Source organism: Panthera leo, chromosome D2 (assembly GCF_018350215.1).
Source record: "Panthera leo isolate Ple1 chromosome D2, P.leo_Ple1_pat1.1, whole genome shotgun sequence".
Lineage (NCBI taxonomy): Eukaryota > Metazoa > Chordata > Mammalia > Carnivora > Felidae > Panthera > Panthera leo.
The window spans coordinates 86,112,897-86,140,061 of record NC_056689.1 but is presented as its reverse complement, the minus strand read 5'-3'; the positions used below and the strand labels follow the sequence as shown (position 1 = coordinate 86,140,061).

Genomic DNA, 27,165 nt, shown 5'->3' with positions numbered 1-27,165 from the left:
GAAGCCACTCTTGGTCGAGTGGGTGTAAACATTCGGAGCTCACGCATGCCCCGCAGTGAATGGGAGCAAAGCGGTTGTGCCTTTGGTGTGAGCAGTTACCTTGTGGCTGCCCCGCCCCGCCCTTCGGGACAATAGCTCCGGAAAATGGATTATCCAAGCTTGCTGTACCCGGTCCTTGGGTACAAAGACTGCTTAATGTTTTCGTTTCTGTTTTTTCCTAGGTTTGTGTGTGTGTGTGTGTGTGTGTGTGTGTGTGTGTGTGTGTGTGATAAATTACACGTAACAGGAAACGTACCATTGTAACCATTTGTAAGTGTGTGGCTCAGGGCCGTGGAGCGGGTTCACACTGCTGTGCGAGAAACCCCTCCGTCCACCTCCGTCGCCTCGACTCTTTTCCTCTAGTAAAACCGAAACTCTGCCCCTATTAACCACCACCTCCCCTTTCCCTCCCAAGTTCCCGATTCTTGGAGAAATCACGTCCCGGGGAGCGTGGGAGCAGGTGGTGCGAGTCCACCGTCTGGATGCCGAGAACCCCCGGCTCGTGGGTCGAGGAGCCTTGTCCCGGCTCTTCTGACCAGGCGAGGAGCCTGGGAGCGTCCCCAGTGCAGGAGGCCGGGAGGGCGGCCGCTGCCACGGACCCTCGAGCGCTGCCCGTGCCTGGGCTGGGGGCCGGGGGACCGGCGCGCCCAAGCGGGTGTGAGCCCAGCTGCGTGCCTCGCTCCGGGACAGGTGACAGCTCAGGTGAGCAGGTGGAGCAGGTGCGCGCCTCCGCGGGGACGAGTCTGACAGCCATCGGCAGGCGCTGTCTGCCGGTGCCCTGGGCCTCCGGTGGCAAGTGAGCCTTAGTCCAAGTGAGCCACACAGGGGACGGTCAGGTGGGAGGAGAAGGGCCCGGGGAGCCGTCCGCGCCGCTCTCACCAGGCAGCCCTCTGATTGGCTGGGTGCGGCCCTGTGCTGCGGCCCAGCACCAATCACGCGGGGGTGCTGGGGCACTTTGATTGGCCCTGGCGGTCACGTGAGCGGGCCGGGTTGACGGGGGCAGAGTGGTGCCCACAGTGGCTGCGAGCAAGGAACTGCGAGGCTCTGTGACCCCTGGGGCCTCATGTCACGTCCGCGCGTCCCGGCCGGGCTGCTGGGCGGGGGCCCTTCTGTGCTCCTCCCCAAACCACCCCAAACCCTCTGCGGGGCTGCGCCCCACCCCTCCCCGGGGCAAGGGGCGGCCCTGCCTCCCCAGCTGCCCTTTCCCTGCGGCCGTGACACTCCTCGAGGGCCGGGCACACCGCCTTTTCGGGGTGGATGTGGTGGGGGTCGGTGAGGTGCACCCCTTCCCGCCCCCTCCCCGCCCCAGCCTCCCGCTGCTTCTCCTTCCAGCTCCCTCCGGCCCCCTCCCTGACCCAGGCCGTCCAGGACTGCCCTTCCCGAACCCTCCCTGCCCCTTCCCCGCCCCCAGCCTGTCCCCTCCCCGCCCCAGCCTCTCCCTGCTTCTCCTTCCGGCCCCCTCCGGCCCCCTCCGGCCCCCTCCCTTACCCAGGCTGTCCTGGACCGGCCCTCCCGCGCCCTCCCTGCCCCTTCCCCGCCCCCTGTCGCCTCCTGCCCGCCCCCAGTCTGCTCTCTCCCCGCCCCTAGCCTGTCCCCGCCCCGCTCCCGAGTGCCACCCCCCCCCCCCCCCCCCGCCCCTAGCCTCCTCCTCCCTGCCCCCCTCCCCTCAGCTTTCTGCCCCTGAGGCGCTCGAGTCAGCCCTGCGCCCTTGCTTTAAGACCTCTATTACTGTGTTTAGTCAGAACAAAGCAAACACTCAGGGTTGGAAAAGACTTGTTTACTCCATCAGAAATTTAACCTTGCACCTGGCCTCACTGCCCCTGGGCCACTGGCGGGCTGCCCTGTCCCTCCCTCCCTGGGGACCCCAGGGTCTGTACTGGCTTCCTACCCCCTACCACTAGGGGGTCTTCTAATCAGTCGTCCCCCTCCCGCCCCCCTGCTCTTACAAGATGCCTGCTGTCCTCACGTATGTTTCCAACTGAACTTTTACCTAAGTTTTGTCATGATCGAAATAAACATGAAATCTGGGTAGGAATTACATGTAAAGATTAAGAGAAGTCTGATCTGTTACCTAGCTAGAGATCTAGTATTTTTTTGTTCAAATGTTGTCATATATTTTCACATTAATCCCTCACGTTTTACTGTTTATTATATATCATTCTTGTAGTTATCATATGTTGAGCTGTTGTGCACATCGTCTCTTTTTGTTATTGTGAATAGATTTTATTTTCTAAGTTTTTTTCCAGCGTATTGGAAAGTGGAGACCCTGTCACCCTCCTAACCTGTTCCCCTACGGTTTCTGCTGCCCTCTGACTGCCCTCCCTTGGCTGCTGTGGCCGAGGACTTGAACGGTCACTGGCTGCGGCTGATGTACCCAGCCGGGGTGGGGGGTGTGGAGTGGAGGGGTCTGACTTGGCCAACCTGTACTCCCACTCCTGACTGAACCAGGGGCATTTGGGACTAAATGTCCTCCATGCTGGAAGGTCTGGGGTTCCGGTGATGCTGTCTCTGGCTCAGAGGCTGGGTCCCCACTCACGATGGGCTACAGAGCCTCCTTGAGGTGTGCACCTGGTCAGGCCGCTGGATCGTCAGGAAGCAAAGGTTGAGGCAACAGACGGGCACAGCCCTTTATAGGAAGCAAAGGCCTGGCTCCTGGGCATGGGGTGTCCCTTTGTGAGTGCAGAGTCCCCTGACCTGGGTGCGTTCTTCGCAGTGGTCACGATGTGGTATTTGAGCGGGAGTGTCCCAGCCTTTGTCCTGTACCCCAGCCCCTTTTGGCCCCGTGGCCTGGTTTTGTCTCTGGGCAGATTTCTGCCCTTCACTGGCCGGGCCTCCTCCTGCCCGCAGCCCTGCGTGTCCCGCACCCCAGGGCACCGTTTTCCTCTCTGAACTTACAGAAAGGCTGGGCTGGAGCTCACACAGAGGCCTCTGGGAGTGCCTACTGCTGTCGGTTTTCAGGTGGGTGGGCCTGGCTGCCTTCTGCCCACCACCCGGCCCAGACCCGTCAGGAGGCCGTGGGTTCTGAGTTAGGGCACTTGCTGTGAAATCTGGCCTGGGGACACTCTCCCATTCCCCCCAGGGTCCAGCTCTTGTGGGAGGGCTCTCGCTGGGCTGTTACTCGTGGAGGGAGGAAAGCACTGGCCAGCCTCTCGTGTCGTGGCCAGCTTCACATGACGTGGGCGGAGCCTCACGCGATGTGGCCGGAGTAGCGTGTCTCGTATTTTTCCAGTTTATGGGGAAACAACTAAGATAGGGCACAATGTACCTTGGCCACAGACCCCACTAATTCAGGAACCTTCTGACCCCCCTGTGACCCCAGCTCCTGATATGGTCTCTGGAGATGAGGTGGGCTGGGAGGAAAGAGCAGTCCTGAAGCTTATGACCCTGTTTGTGGGGACGTCCCAGGACTGCCCTGGCAGCACCTGAGACGACGCGAGTGACCAGCCACCCAGAGCTACAGGATCTCCAGTTGACCCGGGATGAGCCCCTCTGGGCATCACTATCCGTAATGGCAGAAGCGCCTCGGGGAGAGAGCGGCGGTGGCCGGAGCTCCAAGGCGTCACGTTCCTGCCGCTCCTGGACCCGGTCACATCCTGAGACGTCCAGGCACCGGGTCTGGACTCTGGATCTTAGAAACCATGCTCTTGTTCCCGTCACATGCTTGACGGTGACCCCGCCACGTAGGTCGCTCAGGGAACCTCGGGAAGCTTGGCCGAAGGCAGGTGGGCCGCGGAAGGCAGTGTGGGCAGGAGCCTGCAGCTGGCGGCCTGGCGCTGGTCACCTTGGGACGCACGTGCCCACACCCTGGTTCTTCCCCAAAGTTCCACCCTCTTGGCCACACAAATGACCCTGGACAGTGAGGGTTCTCATCCCATCCCACAGGGAGCCAGCGCGCACACACACACGCACACATACACACACACACCTGCCAAAATCAAAATCCAAACAAAGGCAAGCAAATAGAAAATTATCCACGTTGGTGGTAGAAGAAGTTGAAACCTTGAATAGGCCAATGAACACAAGAGAACTTGAAAGAAATTAAAGCCCTGCCATGAGAATATCCCACGGGACCGTACGGCCCATGCATCCCACTTCCGGGCGGGCCCCCTCACGAACTGAAAGCGGGGTCTCAGACACCCGCACCCCCGTGTCCACAGCAGCACACTTCACAGGAGCCCACAGGTGGAAGGGACGCGAGTGTCCACCGTGGACGAGTGGACAAACGGTGGTCCGTCCATGCAGTATCGTTCAGCATTAAAAGCAGGGAAAGGCTGACGCCTGCTCCAACGAGGGTCACCCCTGAGACCCTGAGTTCTGGCTCATCTGACCCGGAGCCCCAGGCAGGGCTGGTGAGGCCCAGGTTGCTCACGCCCCAGGCCCTGAGCCCTGGAACACTAGTGGGGGGGGCTTGGCCTTGGCCTTTCTCCGGGTGCCGGACCGGCTCACAACTCTTACCCGGCGCCCTGGGCCTCCTGCACGGCTGCCTTTCCGTCTTGGTTCCACTCTGCAGAACCCATGTTCGGATTTAAATTTCATAAGTGATCCTATGAGCAGCTATTACCTGGGGTGCCCTGATAGGAAGAGTGTAGCCACAGAGCCACCAGCCCGATGAGGGACCCTGCCTAGCTGACCTGGGTCAGTCTATTCTGCCCCCAAAAAAGGGACCCTGCTGGGTGGGGTGCGGTGGGGCTAAAGGGCAGTGACTCTGGAGGGGAGAGGGATGCCGGGGACCAAACAGACCAAGCCCTAAGGAGTCGGGGGAGGGGCACAAGGCGCCGGTCGGAGAACCAGGTGCGTTGGTGGGAGGGGCCGTGGGCGGTCCGTGTCCAGCGAGAAGGAACTGGACAGGGGTAGCGGGGAGGGCGGAGGCCGAGAGCCCAGCCTCCTTCCTCTCCCTACCACAGGGAGCTCACTTGGTGGAGGGGTCGGCTCTGGACACCCCCCAGGCTGAGGGCAAGGCCAGGACGGGACCTGCAGGGACCGGCACCTTCGGACCCAAGAGACCCAGCGTGGCGGGTTCCCCTGGGAGCAGCATCGAACAGACCACGGGCTTCGAAGTGGGCCAGAGCACAATGTGAACTTGCTGGGTTGGTCTCTGGGTCACCCAGGCTTCGATTTTGTGCCTTAAAATAGCCATCTCCCTAGAGGCTGATTCTGGAGAAGGATGCTCACACCTGCTTTCTCATTCTTGTCCCCGGACAGCGTGTGAGTGGTCATCGTCCTGGCTGCGGGGCTGCTGGGGGACTGACGCCCGAGAGGTGCACCTGGTTCTGGGCCGAGTGGCTGGGGCGGGCCACGTGGGTGGACGGCGGAGGGTGAGCCCACAGCCCGCCAGGGACGGCCGCCCCCACGTGTGTCCTGAGTGAGAAGGGAGCTTCCTTTACTAGGCCGGTGCGGCTGCCTGGGTGCTTCAGGAGTGGGAGGCGGTGTGGGCGCCCTGGACCAGGCTGTCCCAGGAGCCCCCCGGGTCCATCTCCAGTCTGGGTGTCTGGCCACCTGTGGGCTTTGCCGCCTCAGGTGGGCTAATCGAGGTTCCCAAGGCACTCAGCCCTCAGCCCCCAGGATCCCAACCCCCAGGCCTCCCCCAGCGCCAATGCTGAGCTCCCCCCACCCCCCACCACAAACCTGCCCATCCTGTGGGCTCTGCCGCTTGGGGAGGCAGCTCTTGGGGTTCACCCGGTGCTACTCCTGAGGCCCCTGCTCAGGCCTCACATCTTCTAATTTTTAGTTTTTAATTTTGAAAAACGTCAAGCACATGGGGTGCCTGCGGGGCTCAGTCGGTTAAGCGTCCGACTTCGGCTCAGGTCATGATCTTGCAGTCTGTGGCTTCAAGCCCCACGTTGGGCTTGGTGCTGACGGCTCAGAGCCCGGAGCCTGCTTCGGATTCTGTGTCTCCCTCTCTCTCTGCCCCTCCCCCACTCACGCTCTGTCTCCCTCTCAAAAATAAATTTTAAAAAACATTGAAAAAATAAAAAATAAATTGAAAACTTCAAGCACAGGTACAGACGGGGAGGAGGAGAGCAGTTCCGCACCACCCGGGCATTCCAGCTCTGTGGACGCGTAGTTTCAGTGCCGGCCGCTGCCCGCCTCCCGCCCACACTCCGGGAAATGACCCCGGGAAAGTGTCTCCCCTTATCGGCATTTGCAGCGTGTGTCTGCGAGAGGGGAAGACTCTCCTCAAGCATGACCACGGCCCCTCCCACGCCTGAGATGCTTCACGCCAGTCGCTCGTATCAGGTTCACGTTCCCCGACGTCTCACAAATGTTCCGTGGTTTGATGGCGATGGCCCATGCGATGACGCGCAACGCCATCCACACGAGGCCCGTCCGGGACAGTCCGTGGCCCCGCTCCCCGTGTCCCCGTATCCCCGTATCCCCGTGGTCCCTCTGTGGGCCTCCAGGCCGTCGTGCGTGCTGGTCCCTGACGTGCTCCCACCTGCCTTGTGTGCATCCGTCATGGTCTCCACCTGCAGGGCGGGTCAGGTTCGACCCCGCCGCACCCCCCACCTCGTGGTCCCCGGCAGAGCGTGGCGGCCAGCTATGACCACCGCTACCCCCTCCTTCCGGGGGATTATTCTCTGATGAGCTGCCATAGTTATTTACAAAACAAACTTGCCGTCAGCGAAGTTTGTAGGGAACAGCTCGTGCGGGTTAAAGGCCTTTGTCCCCTTCACTGAATGGCGCTCCAGGACGAAGGGGATCCCCCCTCGTCCAGCGGCTACTGGAGCAGCGCTCATTGGCGCGGTGACTTTGTGGGCGGGACGCGTCTGCCACCCTCCAGTCCACTTCATGATAAGCAAGGTTGTGCATCTTTAAGTGTTAGGAGGCCAAGTGACGGGACTTTGCCTGTGTTTCTATCGAGTTGATGGTCTTTTTTTTTTTTAGAGGCTCATTGAATACCAGGGATGTTAGCCCTTCGTTTCTGATGTCAGTTGCAAATATTTTCCCCGTGTGTTGTCTTTCAGTTTTATGTGTCTTTTCCACATAAAAAAGCTTTATTTTTCTGTAGTCTTGTTTATTGACCTTTCTCCTTGTTGCCAGGGGTTTTGTGTCCTGGGAATGTTGTCCCTGCCCCCACCGTGTTTTCTTTTCTCACGCCTACATCTCCTGCATCGTGTTAGAACTGCGTCTGGAATCTGTTCTGGCTTGTGGCTTGTCATGAATGGATCCAATTGTGTCTTTTTTTTAAATAGTGGTTCGGTTATTCCAACATCGCTTATTAAGAAGTCCACTTTCCCATAAATTTGAGATGCCACCGTTATGCTACACGAAGCCTTTCTGCGGCGGGTCTGTTTCTGGCTTCTCTCTTCCTTCCCTTTGGCCTGAACACCTGTCCTGCCCCAGGACACACTTTCACGGGTGAAGTTCTAGTGTCTGTGGTCACTGCCTTGCTCTCCTTTTAAATGTTTTTTCTGGGGGCGCCTGGGGGGCTCATTCGGTTGAGCGTCCGACTTCGGCTCAGATCATGATCTCACAGCTTGTGAGTTCGAGCCCCGCGTCGGGCTCTGGGCTGACAGCTCGGAGCCTGGATCCTGCTTCGGATTCTGCGTCTCCCTCTTTTTCTGCCCCTAACCCACTCACATTCTGTCTGTATCTCTCTCAAAAATAAATAATAATAATAACTTTAAAATTTTTTAAATGTTTTTCTGCCTATTTTTGCTTGTTTTCCCAAATGAATTTTAGGACAAGCTTGTCAGCTCCAGGAAAGGTGGACCGTGCTGATAAAGCCCCTGGGGAGGGAGCCAGAGGCAGTGGCCCCGGCCTGCCGTGCACGTGCTCAGCTCACTCCTGAGTCCTTCAGGAGAGAATCAGTCTCCCTCACTTTCCGGTGCTTATTTGATTCTGTCTGATGCAGACACAAAACAAAGTCGTCAAGGTGGCTGTACGTCTTCCATTGGGTTTGGCCTGGACGCTGGGCCCCGTGTTTGCAGGCTGGAATGGGGGCTTCGTGGGGACCGACTGCACTCTGCTTCCTCGTCCTCAAGACGAGGGTGCTGTGGGGATTACATGAGAAAATGGAAGTGGACCCCCACCCCCGGTACCCGGGTAGCTGGTCGAGGGCCTGTCTGTGGATGAGGGGCCCCGTGTGGCCAGGACATGCCTGCGGTTGGCTCGCCGAGCACCCTGCTAGGACCCTGGGGCAGGAGCCCGGCCACACCTGCTCCTTCTGCCTGGAGAGGAAGCGTCTCTGGACGGCACTGGACCCTTCGTCACATGTTTATCAAAATGTCCTCACTATGCGCCAGCCCCGTTGCAGGTGCTGGGAAACGTGGGAACGAGGCAGACAAAATCCTGCTCTGCAGGGCAGTCTGGCATGCAGAGGTCGGCACGCCCGGGAGATCCTGATCCCAGCTCTCCCCCGGCGAGGGGCGGCCCCGCCGTGGGGTCTGGACGTGGGTCCCCGGGTCAGTGAAGCCGCCGTGGGGTCTGGACGTGGGTCCCCGGGTCAGTGAAGCCGCTGTGGGGTCTGGACGTGGGTCCCCGGTCAGTGAAGCCGGGCACCCTCGGGAAGCTGGTGCCATGGAGGCCGGGCTCCCACTCTTCCCTCCATCCACAGCCAGACGGCCTTTCCCGTGGGGAGAAGCTCGCCAGGTGGGACCAGGAGCCAGTTTCATTATGATGTGTTGAGGCTCCAAGGACCTGTCATCAGGCATTTGCTTTCTGGGGAGCAAAATTACTTGGAGAGGAAAAGAGCTTGGGGTGAATCGCTAAATCTGCAAAGCGCATAAACAGCGTTGAGCGAACACGGCAATTACCCTCATTGCTCAGCAGCTCTTCCGGGCCGTGCTGGCCAGCCACACTCACAGGGACCCCCGGCCGCCCGCACTCGCGGGGACCCCCAGCCGCCGCACTCACAGGGACCACCCTGGGTCCTGGGGTCGGCACAGTCCACTCCTCGTGCGACCATCCGGTTCCATTTCTTCTTAGTCCACCCAAGTCGATTACTGGAGGAAGCGGCTCAGAAAGCCGTTTTGTTCGAGGAACCGATTGGACGGCCCCAGAGGCTCAGTCGTGAAAGGCCCCAGCGCTCCCGCTCCCGTTCTGTGCTTGCTGCCCGTGTGGCCTGCGCACCCGAGGTCCCCGCGAGCAGGGATGGCACCAGACCGGGCAGACCGTGGAGGCCGGGCCGGTCGAGCCTTTCCGGCCGAGGGGGGTCGCCAGCCCTTTCGGGGGAGCCCCGTGGCCGATGTGAAGGACGCCAGGGTGGAGCCCAGGGCCCCTCCCGGACAACTGTCGAGTGCCCGGCGGCCCGTGGGCCTCCCAGAAGTGGTGTGGTCAGGCCCCGGCTGGAGGACACGGGGGGTCAGAGGGGGCTGCAGTGGGGCCACGTGACAAATGGCCCGGTTGTCAGGGACAGAGGACAGCGGGTGTCAGGCAAGGGCAGAGGCTGGGGCCCAGCGGGCAGGGTCTCCGACACCAGAAGGAAGCAGGGTATTTTCAGAGGCGGGCACCTCCAGAAGGTGCGGGGAAAGGATCCGTGTCCTGGGGCCGCTAAGGAAGTGGTACAGCTTCAAGGCCTCCGACGACAGAAGCGTATCCTCCCACAGCTCTGGAGACCAGAAGTCCAAAGTCGGCGTGTCCTCTGGGCTGGGTCCTCCTGAGAACCCGCAGGAGGCAGACTTTGCTCTGTTAGGGTTTGCCGCTAAGCCCGAGTAGTCAGCTGACATAAGACGTTTATTTAGTGCAAGTCTTAGGTGGCCCAGGAGCCCTCGTGAGGTCATGGAGACCCAAAGAAGTGGCCGGGCCCACGTGTTTTCATGTCGGGTTGGACAGAGGCAATGTGGAAGAGTAACCACACTCTGGGGGGACCGGAAGGTGAGAAGCAGGTCTGTCCAGAAGTCTCTCGGCCTTACCTCCCTCCTGGTGCAGGGGGGACATCTTCCACCATCGTCCGCGTGGGGGGTGTTCTCTGTTAGGAAGGAAGGGGGCGCCTTTCTCGCACCTGCTGTGTTGTAAATGTCTCAGCTCATGATGTTGTGCCCGAGTGGCGAATTTCAGCGACACCCCCGCCCCCTTGAAGCTCCCCCAGGGCGTCACAGTCCAGGCGCCGAGTGGACGGCCTGCTCCATAGCTCGTCAGTCCCAAGAGTAGGTCAGTTCAGCGAAACGGGTTTCAGCGTTGCAGGTGGTGTCCCCGCAAAGCCGCGCCTGTCTCTAAGGTGTGAGCAGTCAGTCGGGTATTTAATGAGAAGCGTTTCTGTGGAAACGAAGACAAGACAAAGGTTGATGTCGGACTAAATCATAAACCCAGACAGACTCTGAGCCCGGAGGGCGGTCAGCTGAGATTTTAAGTGACTGGTCTCAGTGCCTCTGGATGGTGGAGGGAGGAGAGACGGGGGCAGTGGGTGCGTTTCCTGGTGTTTGGTTGGAATGTCTCTGGTGGCCTGGGGCGTCGCGGGGAGCTTCCGGAGTGGCCCACGCAGCCGCATGCACGCGGTCTGCTGGCATGCTCTCTCTGAAGTTATATCAGCTTGTCCAGCTGCTTTGGGCTTTGGGAAAAGGGCAGTTTTCATTTTTAGTTTTTCCAAGTCAGAAAGATCGGGGCGGGGTGGGGGGGGGGGAATCTGGAAATGTTAATTATTGACAGAACGCACAAAATGGCAGGAGGCAGTTTACAAGGAAGAAGCGTGGCACCGCGGACACCCCACGTGGCACCGCGGACACCCCACAAAGGGTATCATCGCTTTTATCGAAACAAAATTCTCCCCCACAGTAACCCCCATTTTCATTAAAGACGATTGAAGTCAGACTCATTTTTTTGCAAACTAAGTCAAGGCTCATCAAACGTGGCCTCATCAGTTACGTAAGTATGGCGAGAATAGTGACTGACCGCATAGGCCCTTTTAAGTCAGCGTTGCTGGAACTTTTATGAGGAATCTCGGATCAGATGTAGGCTCTTGAGGCTAAGAAACCAGGTCAGGCTTTGCCTTCAGGACCTAGAAATTTGGATGAATTCCTGTCTTCTCCGGGTCCCCGAGGTGCCCTGGGGTTCCTGGGTCTGTCAAGAAGTGACGTCTTTACTCAGCTGCAGGGCCAGGAACCCGTGAGCAGGCATCAGGCTGGTATTTCCGGGCCCGTGGTAAGCGTGGACCCCGTCAGCTCAGAGGAGGAGTTTCTCACGTCTGGCCGAGTGATTCCACGTGCCGCGCTTTCAAATGTGGCCTCCCAGTCGGTCTTGGTGACAGAACCGATGGTTTTAATCACGTCCTACTGCTAAGAGAACAGATTCCCGTTGAACCTACACAAATCATCAGCGCGAAAGTCAGAGTATTTAGTAGCAGTTGCTAAATTTTGGAGGAATCAGGTGGGGAGAAAAGCCAAATGTCCCCATCCCATTCCAAAGCTATAATCTACCAGACGGCTGTGAGCTATAGACAGCTTGAGAGAAAGGAGAAATAGGATTTCTTAAGTCTGGAAAACCAAACATTAAGGAACCAGCCATGTTTCAAACAAAGGTCAGAGATGTGGTGATCTCCCTCACGGGTTCCTTCGGTCCCGCGTAATTAAATCTGGTGTGCTCCATCCTGGGCTGTCAGCTTCTTCAGAGTTTCCGAAGGTCTCCTCTGGCTCAGGGGCATGATCACACAGTTTCCAGAAGCCTCTCTGCCAGGGTCCCTGTGGAAGCCGGTCCCGGACTTCCTGCAGATGAAACTCTCTCGTCTGTACGTGGTCATAAGAAGCTTTCCACAAAGTGTCGGTAAACCAGTGACCATCTCCAAACAGGGACAGACTGAAAACAGCCGTAGTTACAGATCTGATGACAGTGTATTGCAAAAGGTGGTGCAGTTGACAAGGAAATTAGGTTATTTCTACGGTATGTGACGTTTTAAGATAATTGGAATTACGACTGATTAAACAACCGCTAAGGATGTTGATAAGCTTCCAGCCATTTTACATAACTTCTGAAACGTGCGTGTCACAGCATATGTGCATACAAATGTAACATAAAGATTTAGCAACACTTCTAAGTTCACCGTTTCCCAGTGTCACTTCATGTGTCAAATAAGCCTCATTAATGTAACCTCTGTATTTTTATACGGAGAAATAACAAATCTTTTTCCTCAGGGACCCTCTGAAAACCCCGAAGTTAGTTTGAGGTCAAAAAGACTATTTTATTTCTTTATTTTTTTTAATTTTTTTATTCATTTTTGAGAGAGCGTGAGCAGGGGAGGGGCAGAGAGAGGGAGACACAGAGTCTGAAGCAGGCTACAGTCTCCGAGCTGTCAGCACAGAGCCCGACATGGGGCTCGAACCCACGAACCGTGAGATCATGACCTGAGCCAAAGTCGGCTGCTTAACTGACCGAGCCACCCAGGCGCCCCAGTTTGGAAACTATTCTTAAGTAGACATTTGTTATTGTTGAAAAGTTCATTTACAAACTTTTGGTCTACTTGCATCTATTTAATTTTTTTCTCTTTTTAGTAATTATGCTTGGATTGCTCTTGAAAATTTCATGAGACGTTAAACAGCCACCTACCTATCTTCTTAAGTTAGTATTATTATTTTTTTGCCAACAAATTTTGTAGCATAGACGTAAAATGAACTTATTTGACTAGCAAAAACCCAGGTGGGGAAAGTTGTACGTCCGCATTAGATCTAATGTCAACAACTCTGAAGACGCATCTGTGTTCGTTATGGCAGCAAACTTAAACTAGCTTTTCCCCACTGAAGATTTCCTAGATCACGTGAACTTAAAAAAAAAAATTGGGTTAGTTTCTGTATTTCTGAGAGTTTTAGAATACTTAAGCACGTAATACTTCCTCACTTATTTTCCTTCAAGCCGCCCAGATGAGCTGTTACAAATCCTTTGGCCACACCATCCCCCGGTGGGAAATGCGCCACACGAGGCAGGTGTGTGATCGTATAAAACTCACTAGTTTATGAAAGACCAGTTGGATCCAAAGCGCATTTCTAGGGGCGCCCGGGTGGCTCAGTCGGTTGAGCGTCCGGCTTCAGCTCAGGTCATGATCTCATGGTTTGTGAGTTCGAGCCCCGTGTCGGGCTCTGTGCTGACAGCTCAGAGCCTGGAGCCTGCTTCGGATTCTGTGTCTCCCTCTCTCTCTGCTCCTCCCCTGCTCCTGCTCTGTCTCTCTCTCTCCTTCAAAAATAAATAAAAACACTAAAAAAAAAAATTTAAAAAAAAAATGCATTTCTGGAAGTTGAGGTCACCTGTGTCCCACCAACATTTTAACCAGCTCTAGTGGAAAAGACTTTTGAGAGGGTTTCACTTGTCAGTTTAGTCCCAAACAGCTCCCTTCTTGTTTCCTTCGATTGGAAGTCAAGTTATTTCCCCAGAAGCTTGTATTTCCTCCAGAGGGCTCGCATCTAGCAAAGAGACCATCTGTGCATCTCAAACACCAGGAAAGAATGTACATTTTCATCAAGGAGTTCTGGGATGTCTTTTCCTATTATCAAGGACTTAAGGTAATTTTTAAGTTTTTCTTTCCCTACGGATAGGGTAGTCCAGTGACTTTTTGTGGTGGGGGCCCAAACGGGAGGGGTTGGTGCTGAGGGAGTTCGGTCACAGTCCCAGTGAGGGACCAGCATCTGGGGTTGGGGGAGCACAGGTGGAGTTTACAGGGGGTGTGGGCTTAACTCCCGGCTTTGTCTCACTACTGAGGCTCTAAGTAGCAAGACATCCCTGTGAGTCTTCCGTTAATTTAATCTCCCCACAGGCAATGCCAGGACATTATTTAGGATGAGGGCACTCTAAAAAAATCCTTTTAGGAATAAAAGTCCAAATCTTTAAAGGCATACCTATTTTAATGGGATTTTAAATCAGCTGGCCTTTGTATGGCTTAAAACCAATTAGCCTTTTATGATTTAACAAAGGACACAAGTGGTGTCCCCAAAGAGGGCACAAATGATGTGGGCCTCCCAAGGTCCAGACTTTCTGCCAAAGACAGTAAGAAGGCCAAGAGCCTTGTTGTCACAGGAGGTCAAAACAGCTTCGGGCTCCCATGAGGTAGGACGCCTTAAATCACGGACCTGCTGGTCTATCACTGGACAGGTGATGCTGGACAGTTTCCCAGCACAAACAGGACAGGTGGGGAGAGATGACGGTGGCCCCTGTGGCCTCTGTAGGACAAGGGACACAAAGGACAGCATCGGGGGGCTGAGGATCTGTAACCCGCCGGGCCTGACACCGAGGCTACACGTCACAGAACCAGGTTTTACAATGATTTTCTCCTGCCCCTCTGAACTTAGAAAGTAACTGGAGACACCCTCCCTCCTCTCTGGAGCAGGCAGTGTGGACGGAGAGCTGACCTGAGGAAGGAAGGACCATTGCCATCTGTGGGGCCCATGTCAGGCTCTGGGCGGGGGCCACCCAGGCCCTTCCTGCCTTGTCGTGCTGGGGCCCACAGCAGGGTCTGGAGGGGGGCTCCCAGGCCCTTCCTGTCCCGTCGTGCTCCCCAGAAATCACGGAGACAAAGCTCTGCCTCCACCCCCTCCAGGTTTTTGGCTGTGATCAGTTGAGCTGTGAACCTTCCAGGACACAGAGCCCAAAAATTCAGGGAGTCTGGGTCTGGGCTTGGCTCGCCCTTCCTCCTTCTGGCTGGGAAGGGCCCTTGAGCTGTGGGTACTGGTGGCCCTGAGGTCAGCTTGCTGCTCGGCTGGGCTCCACCTCCCCCCAGGCCCCGGCCCAGCGAGCTGAACCCCATCAGCACCGCCTACACCGATTTCCTTGGAGATGGCAGGAGGGACCGCGTGGCCGCCCGTGTCCCCAGCCACGGGGCCGCAGCGAGCCTTTCCAGAGCACCTTCAGATGCACGCCGGGAATCCGCTCTCCCTCCATGTCGGCGCACAGACAAGTGGGCCTGACAAAAGTTGGGGGGGGGGGGCGCGCAGATTTGCCCTTAGGATGGCTCACAGGCCCTTACCTGGCAGCTGCTTGATGGAATCCGCTAGGGCGGCCAGGCTCTGGGGGCAGCACCCTTCAGAGCCCCGGGGGACTCAGCCAGGCTCAGAGCCACAGAATGTGCCCCCTCGGGTGGAGGCGGAGGTGTTTCTGGAGCTCTGGGCTTCTCCACCAGTGACTCCGGCCAGGAGCCCCTGTGGGCAGTCCGCCTGCCACCGTGGGGCCCCTCAGATCGTCAGCCAGCGGGAGAGAACTCCAGCCATCCCCACTCAGCTCAGAAATCTCGAGGAAGAGCGTCGGGAGAGCAGAGGGGACAGCGGGTGATTTGGCTTTTAATTGCTGTGATCACACTTGATCAGACGCATTTGCATAATTGCCTAGAGCTGGGGTCTCGAGGCTCCTTCAGTCTGCGTTTCTGGGTGACGTCCCAGATCCGAGGCCTGGCTCACGGAGACACGGGGGAGCCGGTAAGCCCACTGTCTGGGCCGCGTTGACAGCTTCCGGGTGCGGAAGCCCGGAGAGCGCCTCGGCTGCCCATCCCGTGGACGAACTTCGGGCCGTTTGGCTGAAATGAGAGGAAAGATTCAAGAAAGGGAACGGTTCTCATGCTAATGGCCTTGTCTGTGGGAGAGGCTTTACAGACCTCATGGTCTGGCCTGGCCTCTATCCAGTCTCCGTCCGTCAGGGCCCCCGAACCCTGCATCTGCGCCCAGAGCATCCCCGACGGCTCGGAAGGAGAGTGTTTCACAGCAGAGATGGATCACATGGCCCAGTGACACCGGCTGTCCCTCACAGCTCCCAGGACGTGGCTTCCTGAGGCCACCGCGACAAATGACCACACGTGGCGGCCCCTCCCTCTGGGCGTCACGTTTCTGCCACGGACTGAACTGTGCCCCGACTTCCCATGTTGAAGCCCCCCTCCCCGTGTGATGGTATTTGGAGGTGGGGGCTTTGGGGGGGCTTAGGCTTAGCGGAGGGTGTGCAGGCGGGCGGGTGATGGCATTAGTGTCGGGCACCTGTGGAGGGGAGGGGAGGAGACCAGAGCTCTGTGCGTGCGCCCACGGAGGACAGGCTGCTGAGGACACGTGAGCACCGGAAGCGGGCCCCCACCAGGAACGGAATCTGCCAGCACCTTGGTCTTGGTCGTGCAGCCTCAGAGCTGTGAGAAATGAGTCTGTCACTGAAGCGGCCGGGTCCGTGCTGCCCGCTCTGGCCCAGACACCCTGCGGCTCACGTCTCCCACCGCCTCCCGCTCATGAGGACCCTGCTGAACAGTCCGGGATGATCTCCCGGGAAGGTCACGTGTCACGGGGCTCAGGGACCAGGATGTGGATGTCTTTGAGGCCATTGGCCAGCTGAGCGTGGCAGAGACAAAGCCGTGGTCAGTGGACGCGTGAGCACGAGAAGTCCTGACTCCTCACAGGCTTGTGAGCCAGCATAACGTTCACGTTTAGCAGGTGGGGAAAGGGAGGGTCAGCCGCTGAGGAGGCCGCTGGACAGCCGGCGAGGAGCGGATGACGGAGGACGGGCCCAGGGACGAGGGCGGCCCGAGGGCTCCCGGACAGGGGTCTGTCTGCTGTGTGTGGCCACAGGGGCCGGGAGAGCAACGGGTGAATCCAGGGGGCGGGGGCAGCCCTGTGGCTTGGGCATCTCTTTCTCAGACCCAGCCTGGCACCCTGCCTCATCCCGGTCAGCAGGGGTCCCCGAACATGCAAGGTCCCCACGGGGGAGCCGGCGGGCACAGTGGTCACTGCCCCCGTCCCCACCAGGAGAGCTCTGCCCATCCCCACGCCCCTTGGGGACGTTTTTATGACTGTTTATGCTCCTGTCAGAGAAGTGACCCCCGCTGTTCCCTTTGGGGGACAGTCAGGAGGACGGGGATGGCTCCAAACCTCTCTCTGCGTGGGAAGGCCTGGCGGCAAGGTTAGGGCAGGGCATTGGTCGTGGCCTCCCTTCCCAGCCCCGCTCTGCCCCCCCTCAGGGACGGGGCTCCTGCATGTCGGGCCCCCCCAGTCTGGGCAGAACAACGAGGGTGGGGGGGCCTTGACTCTCGCGGCATCAAGAGCAGATGGGGGTCTTTGGACGCCCGAAGCGACGCAGGTCTGAGGTCAGGTCCCCGGCTCCGGACTGCGGGCTTTCTGGGGAGTCAGCCCAGCCAGAGGCAGTCGTAGGCAGAGCTCTGCGGGGGTCTCGGCGGCCTGCACGGCCCCTGGGCGGGTTTAAGGTGGGAGCTGCACAGGCACATCACGCGGGCGTCACGCAGATGTCACGTGGGTGTCACGCGGGCGCCACGCCACACGCCTTGCCCGTCTGGGGCTGGCAGGGAGGTGTGCCCGGTGCTGCTGTGCCTCACGAGGGTCCTGTCCCTGGAGGATGGGGGGATTCAGCACGCAGGCTGCTCAGTTGTGTCCGGCACCCCGAAGCCAGCAGTCACCGGCTGCCTCCCCACCATGGGGCAGCCCTGCCACCAGACTCCCCCACGGTGACGGTGCAGGAGCCAGAGTGAGGGGCGGTGCGTGCCCTGTGCTCAGTTCCGGTTCTGCCCGCATCGGGTACGTCATCGATGCGTCCCGCATTAAATGGCACAGCCTTGCGGTTTTGCTTGGCCTTATGAAAGTCGTCACACGTGCTTAACAGTGTTTATAAATTCAGTTTCAGTGGCTGTGTGGCATCTCGTTGAGCTCACTTGCCCGGTGTTCATAAGGTTGCTGGATGCTCAGGTTGGTGAGCATCAGTCTGTGATAAGCAGTTTGCTCAACTGGTAAACATCTTCTGAAAAAAACCCACAAAACACCTTCGTGTCTTAGGATGTGTTCCCAGGTGAGGGACCGTGGGCTTCACCCAAAAGGGCTGCATCCCGCGGGTTTGGCCCGCGACCCTGATGCTCACTGACACTTCCGGTCAGGTCCAGGCCACCTGCCTTTGGGTGGGGCCCCCGGACAGTCTCCCCGCTCCTCGAGTTCCCCCAGCTCCGGCTACTTGAACACCTGGAGCCCAAAGGCTGTGGGGACCCTCAGGCGTGACTTGGGCTTTCTGTCCTCGAGAGGTCCCTCGATGACTTGAGTGGGGAACGCGGCCCCCGGCCTGTGATTTTGTGCGTTAGCCCCGTTTGCTGTTGGAGACCTTTGTCCGTGGCTCTGATGGACGCCCCTTGGCCACTCGGGCTCGCACGAGTCTCTGCTGCTTCTGTGGTTCTGCTGTCCCTGCACCCCCACCCTCTGCCCAACGTGTGAGTGCCGCCAACATCGCGAATGGACTTCGCAGCTCCGTGCTGGGTGGGATTAGCACTTGAGAGCCGTGCAGGGGCCCCACCATCGTAGGAGGGTCCCTGTTGCTCTGGGGATGGTGGCTCAGGGTTGACGAGGACAGCAGCTCTCACGCCTGGGGCCTTCCCAGGTGCAGAGCTCTGGCTGAGGGGTCTCCCCACCTCGTCCCCAGCGGCCCTCCAAGCCAGCTGCTGCTCCGAGCCCCAGGAAGGGGCAGTGGGTCACCGCTGGTGGTGGGGGTGGGGTTCCTGGGCCCCAGCGCCGTGCTCCCGGCTGGGTCCTGCCTGCTTTCCGAAGGCGCCTCGCACAGGAATTTGCCCCACCAGAGACATCCAGTCGTTCCCGAGTCACGTCTGCCGTGGCCAGCGTGGGAGGTGGGGTGGTGGCGTCCACCTGAAGCGCCCTCTGCCCCCAGGTGTGCATCGTGCAGAAGCGGGACACGGAGAAGATGTACGCCATGAAGTACATGAACAAGCAGCACTGCATCGAGCGGGACGAGGTGCGCAACGTGTTCCGGGAGCTGGAGATCCTGCAGGAGATCGAGCACGTCTTCCTGGTGAACCTGTGGTGCGTGAGCTCGCCTCGCGGGCACGGAGCCCAGGCTGGACCCGCCGCCACCCTCCCCTGCCCCCGGCACCCCTCCCCGCTGCTCCCCCCTCTCCTGCCTCTGGGATGCCCCGACGCCCACGGCCCGCGCCCCACGCGCTCACCTTCAGGTTCCCCAGGGCCAGCGCCGTCCAGGTGTGCGCGACGCACGTGTTGATGCAGGTTTCCCACCCGCGGGAAGCCCAGGCTTTCCCCGGAAGGAGGCCTGTGGCCCCTGGAGTTTCTGGCGCTAAAGCCAGTGGGGGAGAGTTTTGGGGGCCTGAGTTCCTCCCTAGAATGGTCGCCAAGACCAGCCCCTGAGGGGAGGCAGACACGGGCTGCAGTGAGATCACCCTCCTCTCTCCTCCGTGAGCGTCGGGCTGCACGAGAGTCCTCCCCGCCGGGGTCCTCCCCGAGTCCTCCCTGACAGCCTCCCGTCCTGGGGTCTGTGCTCCCCGACGGGCTCACAGACCCGGTGGCGTTCCCGAGGGCCCTCGGTGGGCACAGGTGCTGCGGCAGCTGGGGAGGCGTGTGAGAGACGAGGCCTAGCCCCGCCCCCACTGGGAGCCCAACATGGAGGGAGAGGCCGCTGAGCGGCATCGGGGACAGAGGCGGGGACGGTGCGCCGTTGAAAGTGACCTGGTGCTATAGCTCCTGCAGGACGCACTCAGAGCCGCAGGTCCCCCTTCGCTTATTTACCTGGGCCGCAGCAGGTGGGAGGGTACCGCGCCGCGAACAGCAGCCCACAGCCAGCTCTCCCCGTCGGAACCGGAACCGTGGTCCCGCCCAGGGGGGAGACCGGGCAGGAGGAAGGAGCTGGCTGTGCGTGGGGGGTGTGGCCTTCCCCACGTGGTTGTGGGAAGAGGGCGAGGTGCTGAGCAGGGCCCAGGGCGGTGGAGCCCGGCTGCCCGGGCCTCCTCCAGCCCCTCACCCCTGCACGCGGCCCCGGGCCTCCCTCACTGTGGCCCGATGTCCCTACGAATGTCTAGTGTCCAGGCAAGCAGAGGGGCCGGCGGGGCCACACGGTGTCGCCGTGTCACTGTGCTCCATGGCGGTCTTCTCGGCATCCTGGGGCAGCGGTTCTAAAGCTAGGGGCGTCCAAGCACCCCTCAAACCCACCCACTCTGTGCCGGCCAGGGGGGGCCTCACTGGGCCGCGCCTGCTTGCAGCCTCTCAGGAAGGGGCTGACGTGTGTGGCTGACCCTCAACCGTGACACCGGCCCTGGGGCTTGCCGAGATAGAAGACCCAGGATTTCCCACCTGGGGGCCTCTGCTTCCCTCCACACCCTCTGGGGCTGTCTCTGGGAGGCCACGTGCCTAGTGGCCAGGAGCACGGGCTCCTGCGTCAAACTCCTCCTGCTGCGGCAGACGACATCCCGTCTGTGGAGCAGGGGTGGCAGTGGTCCCCAGTGCAGAATTAGAGACGCACGTACACGGACAAAGTGCTCCACGTAGGATGACTGAGGGATGTGAGCCGTCAGCATGATGTTTTCCGGCCCTGCTCCTGCGGCCAGCACCCCAGCCCCACGGGCGGGCCTGCCAGGGATGCCTCCCGCCACCAGGACAGGGCCGCCTCAGCCTCAGCTCCCGGCGTGGGAGGCCGCCTGCTCTTGTCCACTGCTCCCCAGGACTCCTGGCCTGTCCCGGAGCCTGGCCTTCCGAGTCCCTTTGCCCTCTGGTCCCATATCCCCTCCCCAGGCCACCTGCCCCTGAGATGAGGACAGGGTGGCTTCCGGTGGGCAGCGAGAGGAACATCACCTGAAAAAAATCAATTCTTTGTAACTTTCTTCTTTTTTTTAAGCTTATTTATTTATTTAGAGAGAGAGAGACAGAGACCACGAGCAGGGGAGGGGCAGAGAGAGAGGCGGAGGGAAAGAGAGAGAGGATCCAAACAGGCTTTTTGCACTGTCAGCGTGAAGCCTGAGGGGGGCTCGAACTCACGAACTGTGAGATCATGACCTGGGCCAAAAAAAGCTGGACGCTTAACCGACTGAGCCCCCAGGCGCCCCGTGACTTTATTTTGGAAAGAGCCAGTGCTCAACAGTAAGACGGCCCTCTGAGAGCTCACAAAAGAAATTACAAAATGGAAGGAGGTCCTTAAATGTTGTCTTGTTACTCCCATTATCTTCGTCATCACCGTTGTCATCATCATCGGCATCCCCACCCCACCATCACCATCACCACCACCCCCACCACCACTGTTGTTAGAAGCCGGCCCCTTGCCCAGCCCTGCCTGAGCATTTCGCCTTGAGGTCTCCATTCCTTAACGGTCCTCCAAAGCAGATGCTTTTATCCCCTTTTGAGAGAAGAGGGGCAGCAGGGAAATGGCCAGAGACGATGTATCCTTCTCTCCATCGGTCACTCCCACGTCTCTGCCCCCAGCTGGGCTTCTCCCATCAGGACAGGCCCCTCCATCTTTCCCAAGGGTCCCGGCTCAGAGCGGCTCCCGAGCAGGAGCTGGGTCAGCACCCCGGGCGGGACCCCGCTCCCGGAGAGTGCCCGTGGGAGGTGGGGGTTCATCGGGTGTGGCGTCTGTGGGTTCCATCTGTGCACGGAACTGCGACCCCGGCTCCCCGGCCGTGCGTGTGTGCCAGGTCCTCCCCCGGTGCCCGCAGGTACTCCTTCCAGGATGAGGAGGACATGTTCATGGTGGTAGACCTGCTCCTGGGCGGGGACCTCCGCTACCACCTGCAGCAGAACGTCCAGTTCTCCGAGGACACGGTGAGGCTGTACATCTGCGAGATGGCGCTGGCCCTCGACTACCTGCGCAGTCAGCACATCATCCACAGGTGTGTGCCTGCCTGATGGCCTCCCGGGCAGGCTCCTGCCTGCTCTGGCCACCCCCTGCCCCCAGGTGGGGCGCCTGGGCCAGCCAGTGCCTGGCTCCAAGGCTGTGCACCTGATGTCCACCTCGGGGTGGGTCCTAGGCGAGCAGCCCCGGCTGCTCCCGGGGGCGGGATCAGGGCGGCCCTCACCTGGTCTGTTCAGCTGCCCACCCCCAGCAGGAGTCCATTTGCTCATTGCCGTGCCCTTGGGGAATCAGGCTGAGTGTAACATTAGCTGAAAGCAGGTGAAGTTAGGAAGACAGAGCTGTATCCGCAGAACGAAACGAGGAAGCCCATGTGGTATATTACGAAGTCAAGTAGATGGGGTCTCTGTGTGTCTGCCTGGGGTTCTGTTATCTGGTCACAGTTCAGGCAGCGAACATTTACTGAGCAGGGTGACGCCTGAGGCCAGTTGGTGCAAGGCAGAGGCCCAAGTCGTCAATTCTGTGCAGCCCCGGGGCTCTGAGGAGAGGCCAGCCCGGGGGGCTGGGGAAGGGCCAGCCACGAAGGGGGGTGCTGGGAGAGGAGCCAGCCTGGGGCGCTGGGGACGGCATTCTGCTGTCCTCTGGGGGTTCTGGCAGCCTTGTGTCCAGTGCGTTCCTGCTGTCTTCCTGGCCTCACCCAGGTGGGAGGGGCGCTTCGCCAGAAACCAGAACGGCTACTTCACCTGGCTCGGTCAGAATTGCCAGGTGGCATCTCCCCAAGGCCCACCTGGGTCTCGGGGGCCTCTGCCTTGAGTGGGGAGGGGCCGTGAGGGAGCCGCCAGCCCTGCCAGGGACTGCAAGGCATGAACAGGGCTCCTGGACCATCTCCCCACTTCCTGCTCCTGCAACAGGGACGTCAAGCCCGACAACATCCTGCTGGACGAGCAAGGTGAGCCCGGGCTGCGGGAGGCTGGCCGTGGGGGCGCGCGCCCTGCCCATGGGATGCCCCTCCAGCCCTCGGGACCCCGGCTGTGTCTTCTCTCCTCGCAGGGCACGCACACCTGACCGACTTCAACATCGCCACCATCATAAAGGACGGGGAGAGGGCCACCGCGCTGGCGGGGACCAAGCCATACATGGGTGAGCCGCGGCCACCAGCCTCGCACCCGCCTGGCCAGCCTGCTGTAGCGCGGGACAGGCTCGGACAGACGCTAGGTGACGATGTGACAGCTAGGATACACTCCTGGGTCGGCCCACCGCCCACACCAGGTGGGGGAGGGTCCCCCAGGCGGTCAGCCGGGGAGGGGACCCGCGGTTCCGGGATGCTCAGTGGCCTCTCCCTCCCTGGAAAGCTCCGGAGATCTTCCAGTCCTTCGTCAGCGGTGGCAGCGGCTACTCCTTCGAGGTGGACTGGTGGTCGGTGGGGGTGCTGGCCTACGAGCTGCTACGTGGATGGGTATGGAGCTCCTGGGGCCGGGGGCTGGGGAGGAGGGGAGGGGCACTGCAGGGCCAGGCAGAGGAGAGAACTGTCAGTGGGGCTGCGTCCTTGGGACCTTCCTGTGGGGTCCCCTGCTCTCACCCTCTAGCCCTGGGAGGCTGGGGCCCTCCCGATCCCTCCTGGGGGGCCTCCGAGGCCCTGCACCCTCAGCCACGCTGCAGGACCCCAGCCTGGAGGAAGGTGGCCCCTCCTGGCCTCCAGGGCCGATCCGCCCAGGCCGGGGCATCCGTGGGGGTGATGTGCTTCCTGCCCGGCCAGAGGGGCGGCCTGTCCTGGCCAGTTTCCCGTCCTGGACGCAGGCGCGGCCCAGACCCGGCATCTTCCTGGGAGCGGAGGCCGTGCTATGTGTGTGCTGGGGGTGGGGCGCTGCCTCAGGGGCCTGTGGGTGGCGGGGCCCCTGCCGCAGCACTGCCTCCCCCGCCCCAGAGGCCCTACGACGTCCACTCCAGCAATGCCGTGGAGTCCCTGGTACAGCTGTTCAGCACGGTGAGCGTCCAGTACGTCCCCACCTGGTCCAAGGAGATGGTGGCCCTGCTGCGGAAGGTGAGTCCCCACCCCACCCCCCACCCCACGCTGAGGAAGCACCGGCTTCCTGCGTGTGCACGTCCGTGTCGCTCCCGCCGGGCTCTCTGTCATCTTGCGGTAGCTGGGCCAGTCCGAGCACTGGCTGTGAGCCGAATGCCATGTGCCCGTCGCCAACTAAATCCTACGACCTGGCATCACCCCATTTCACAGATGCCCAAACTGAGGCGCAGGCCCCCCTGTCACACGTGTCGGGGGGGGAGGGTGCGTGCAGGCTCTGGCCTCCTCTACCCGACCTTCTGCCAGACATGGGTGGCCACTGCCTGCTGCCAGCAGTCGGGCTCACCCCCCGGGAGCACACGAAAAAGACCCCAGACCCCCCTTGCACCCCCCACGGCTGAACAGGTGGCTGCAGCAGCCAGGGGACCTCAGTCTGGCAGGGACCCAGGCCAGGTGCTGCTATCACAGTGCCTCGGTCCGGTGTCCAGGCCTGGGCTGGGGCTGCCCCTCAGCCGGCCCCACCGCTTTCCACTCAGAGAGTCGCACACGGGCACCTCCGGGGTCGGGACCGGCCGTGCAAGAGCTTACAGGACACACAAGGCCCAGCCGGCCCCCGTCTCCTGGCCCACAGGGCCCTCCCTGCATGTCCCCCCTGCTGCTGGAGACCTTCGCCCCTGGAATGACAGACGGGCAGCTAGCGGCCTCTCCCAGTTCCTGAGAGGTTCTTAACCCAGCCTCCACCCCACATGGCTCTGCCCACCCCTGCCCAGGTAGCTCCCACGGTGGACCTGGGCCCCAGACACCCAAGCAGGGAGTAAGGGCCATCCGTGCGCCAAGCCTACACCTCAGGGACGCCTGGGATAGGGTTTGCTGCCTTCTCTCTGAGACAGGGACAGGGACAGCATGTGAGGGGACACCCAGCCTCACTGACCCGACCGCACACGGCACCCCGAGGCTCCCAGGGGCTGTGTCCACTTAGTTCCGGTCTTGGGGCCCTTCCTGCCGTTCACCAGGCTGAGGCTGCCACCTGCTGGTGACTCTTAGTCAAAGGTCCCCGTGGACCCCACACGCCCTCCCCTGGCCTTGGGCTCCAGGGGCTTGGCCAGGTTGTCCCCTTGGCCACATGACTGCACTGATCTGGAGTCAGTGCCCCCTTTCCTTGCCTGACCCTTGAGATCCTTTTAGTGGGGTGCCCTGGCCTGGGGCAGGTGGCCACCTGTGGGCGCCAGGGCTGTGCTGGGCGTGGGCGCCATCTGACGTGGGTCGTGTTCCAGCTCCTCACTGTGGACCCCAAGCACCGAGCCTCCAGCCTACAGGACATGCAGGCGGCCCCATCGCTGGCCGGCGTGCTGTGGCAGGACCTCAGCGAGAAGAAGGTGGCACCGGGCTTTGTGCCCAATGTAAGCCTGCGGGCGGTGGGCGGGGGCCGACGGGGCGGCGGGGAGGGGGGGGGGGCTCAGCTCCCATCCCCCCCACAGAAAGGCCGCCTGCACTGCGACCCCACCTTTGAGCTGGAGGAGATGATCCTGGAGTCCAGGCCTCTTCACAAGAAGAAGAAGCGTCTGGCCAAGAACAGGTCCCGGGACAGCAGCAGAGACAGCTCTCAGTCTGTGAGTGGGGGGCCTGGTGTGGGGTCCCCCCCTCCCTCCGGGGCACCACCTTGAAACCCACCCCCCGGCCGAGCCCCTGGCTTCCTCTCCTCAGCAGGTAGAAGCGCCTCGAGATCCTGCTCCTGGTGGAAGGGCTCCCGGGCCCGCATCACTCCCACCTCTGCCCCCAGGGGCACATGCACGTGTCTTCTCTTACAGGGCCACCCATCACCCACGGGTTAGGACCCACCCTAACCCCGATGACCCTCTCTTTATGTGACTCTGTGTCACGTTCCAAGGAGCTGGGAGTTAGGACATCACTCTGGGGGGACACAGCGAAACCCACAGATACCCCTCGCCTGCCCCAGGTCACAGAGCTTCTCCCGGGAGGGTGGGGGCGCTCCTGGGGAGCTCGCGTGTGAGCGCACGATCAACCCTGCACCTGTCCCGGAGGGACAGCTGGTGCTCACAGAAGCAGCTGGGGTATAGGTGCAGATGGCAGCAGTCACAGCTGTGGCCCTCCTGCCCCTGGACCGGTCTGAGCACGCAGAAGACCCCAGCCCTGGTGCCGCCTCCTCGGGCCTGCCCCCGGGCACAGGGGTCAGGCGGGGGCTGGGTGTCAGCCACGTTCAGCACACTGCCGGGTCCGGGCTGGGGGGTGCCCTGGGAGCCTGGACTCTGGACTGCTGGTGGCGGCCCCTGGTGTTCAGAGGTGGGACTGCAGGTGTGGCCCCGCACGTTTCCCTTTGGGGCTGTTCTGTTGTGACCGTGGGAGCACCGACTCTGAGCCGCTCACGCGAAAGCACCGGAACCACGCTCCTTATCTTTTTATGATTGCTAAGAGCCGTTCACCTGTCCTGAGACACTCGTCAGAGACATGAGCTGCAAATAGTTTCTTCTGTTCGGTGGCTTTCTCTTTTCTCGTCGGGTGGGGTCGTTTGCGACAGATGTTGATGAAGTACGATGTCTCCACTCCTCTCTTATTTTGTGCATCTGGCGTCTTATCGAAGATTTCCTTCTGCGCTTTCTTCTTCGCATTCTATCACTTTACCTCTCGCATTTAGGTCTGGGGTCCGTTTTGAGTTAACTTTTATGGGTAGCGTCAGGTCCACGGTCACTCCTGCACGTGGATATCCACCCATTCATGTGCTGAAGACGCTGCTGTTTTCCCGTTGAACTGCTTGGCATGGCTTTCAAAGACTAATCAACCCAAAATAAGCGTTTCCTGGAAGTACAGTCATCCACCTTGGGTGCGTGCACGCTGGCCCTGGCCCCTCCCCTGTGGGCACTGGAAGGGTGGCCCCGTCACGTCGGTGGCTGTGTGCCGCACACAGCCGTGCATGGTCCACGCTGGTAACATGCTGCCTCGGGCTCCGCAGCTCTGCCTGGAGCTGCCCTGGGCCACACGTGCCACGGTCCCCATCGTCTGCCCTGAGCCAGGTGCCAGGTCTCCCTAGTGAGCGGGAGGGTAACGGGGAGTGGCGTCCTTGTGCCCTGAGGGCTCGAAGGCAAAGGCACAGACTTACAGTCGTGACGGTGGCACTTGTCACTGCCATTCCATTCTGGTGCGGACTTGTTTTTGTAGATCTAGGCTGCTTTGTTGGGGGGGGTGCAGTTTCAGGAGCCTGTTGGCCTCGTGCATGGTACGGCCGTTACCCCACAGATCCAGGACCAGCTACCAGGGCTGTACCAGAAGCCAAATGAGTGGATTTTGATTATGCACTCAGGGCAGGGGTGGGGGTGTTGGGGGCCAGCCACTGGGCGGGGAGGGGACACTTGCTCCCACCCAGCTGCCAGGTGGGCGTGGCCAAGCGTTAGCTCAGACCCTGTATCCAACAGACTTCCAAAGGTACACCCGGGAAATGGTGTGAATTTCCATCAAGGTGGCTGGTGACAGCTTTCTCTCGTACCCTTGATCTTACTGTGCATGTGTGCGTGTGTGTGTATGGGTGCGTGTGGGTGCGTGTGTGCGAGCATGTGTGCACATGTATACATGTGTGAGCATTGTGCACATGTGTGCATGTGTGAAAGTGTGCACACGTGTGCATGTACGTGTGT

At 60.2% G+C, this 27,165-nt stretch overlaps 1 protein-coding gene across 8 annotated transcripts in view; it reads left to right on the top strand.

Moving 5' to 3' along the window:
• The window catches only part of STK32C (serine/threonine kinase 32C), a 97,442-nt gene that overhangs the window by 67,243 nt on the left and 3,034 nt on the right, over positions 1-27,165 (top strand). For 7 of the 8 annotated variants that reach the window (XM_042907456.1, XM_042907460.1, XM_042907455.1 and 4 more), the window contains 8 exons: positions 18,580-18,731; positions 21,365-21,538; positions 22,410-22,447; positions 22,549-22,638; positions 22,851-22,954; positions 23,423-23,539; positions 24,793-24,918; positions 24,997-25,128. In XM_042907456.1, coding sequence (XP_042763390.1) covers positions 18,580-18,731; positions 21,365-21,538; positions 22,410-22,447; positions 22,549-22,638; positions 22,851-22,954; positions 23,423-23,539; positions 24,793-24,918; positions 24,997-25,128 — 933 coding nt within the window. Of the gene's footprint in view, positions 1-13,938; positions 14,005-18,579; positions 18,732-21,364; positions 21,539-22,409; positions 22,448-22,548; positions 22,639-22,850; positions 22,955-23,422; positions 23,540-24,792; positions 24,919-24,996; positions 25,129-27,165 lie in introns of those variants that run through there. The other variant, XM_042907461.1, reaches the window with a different exon arrangement.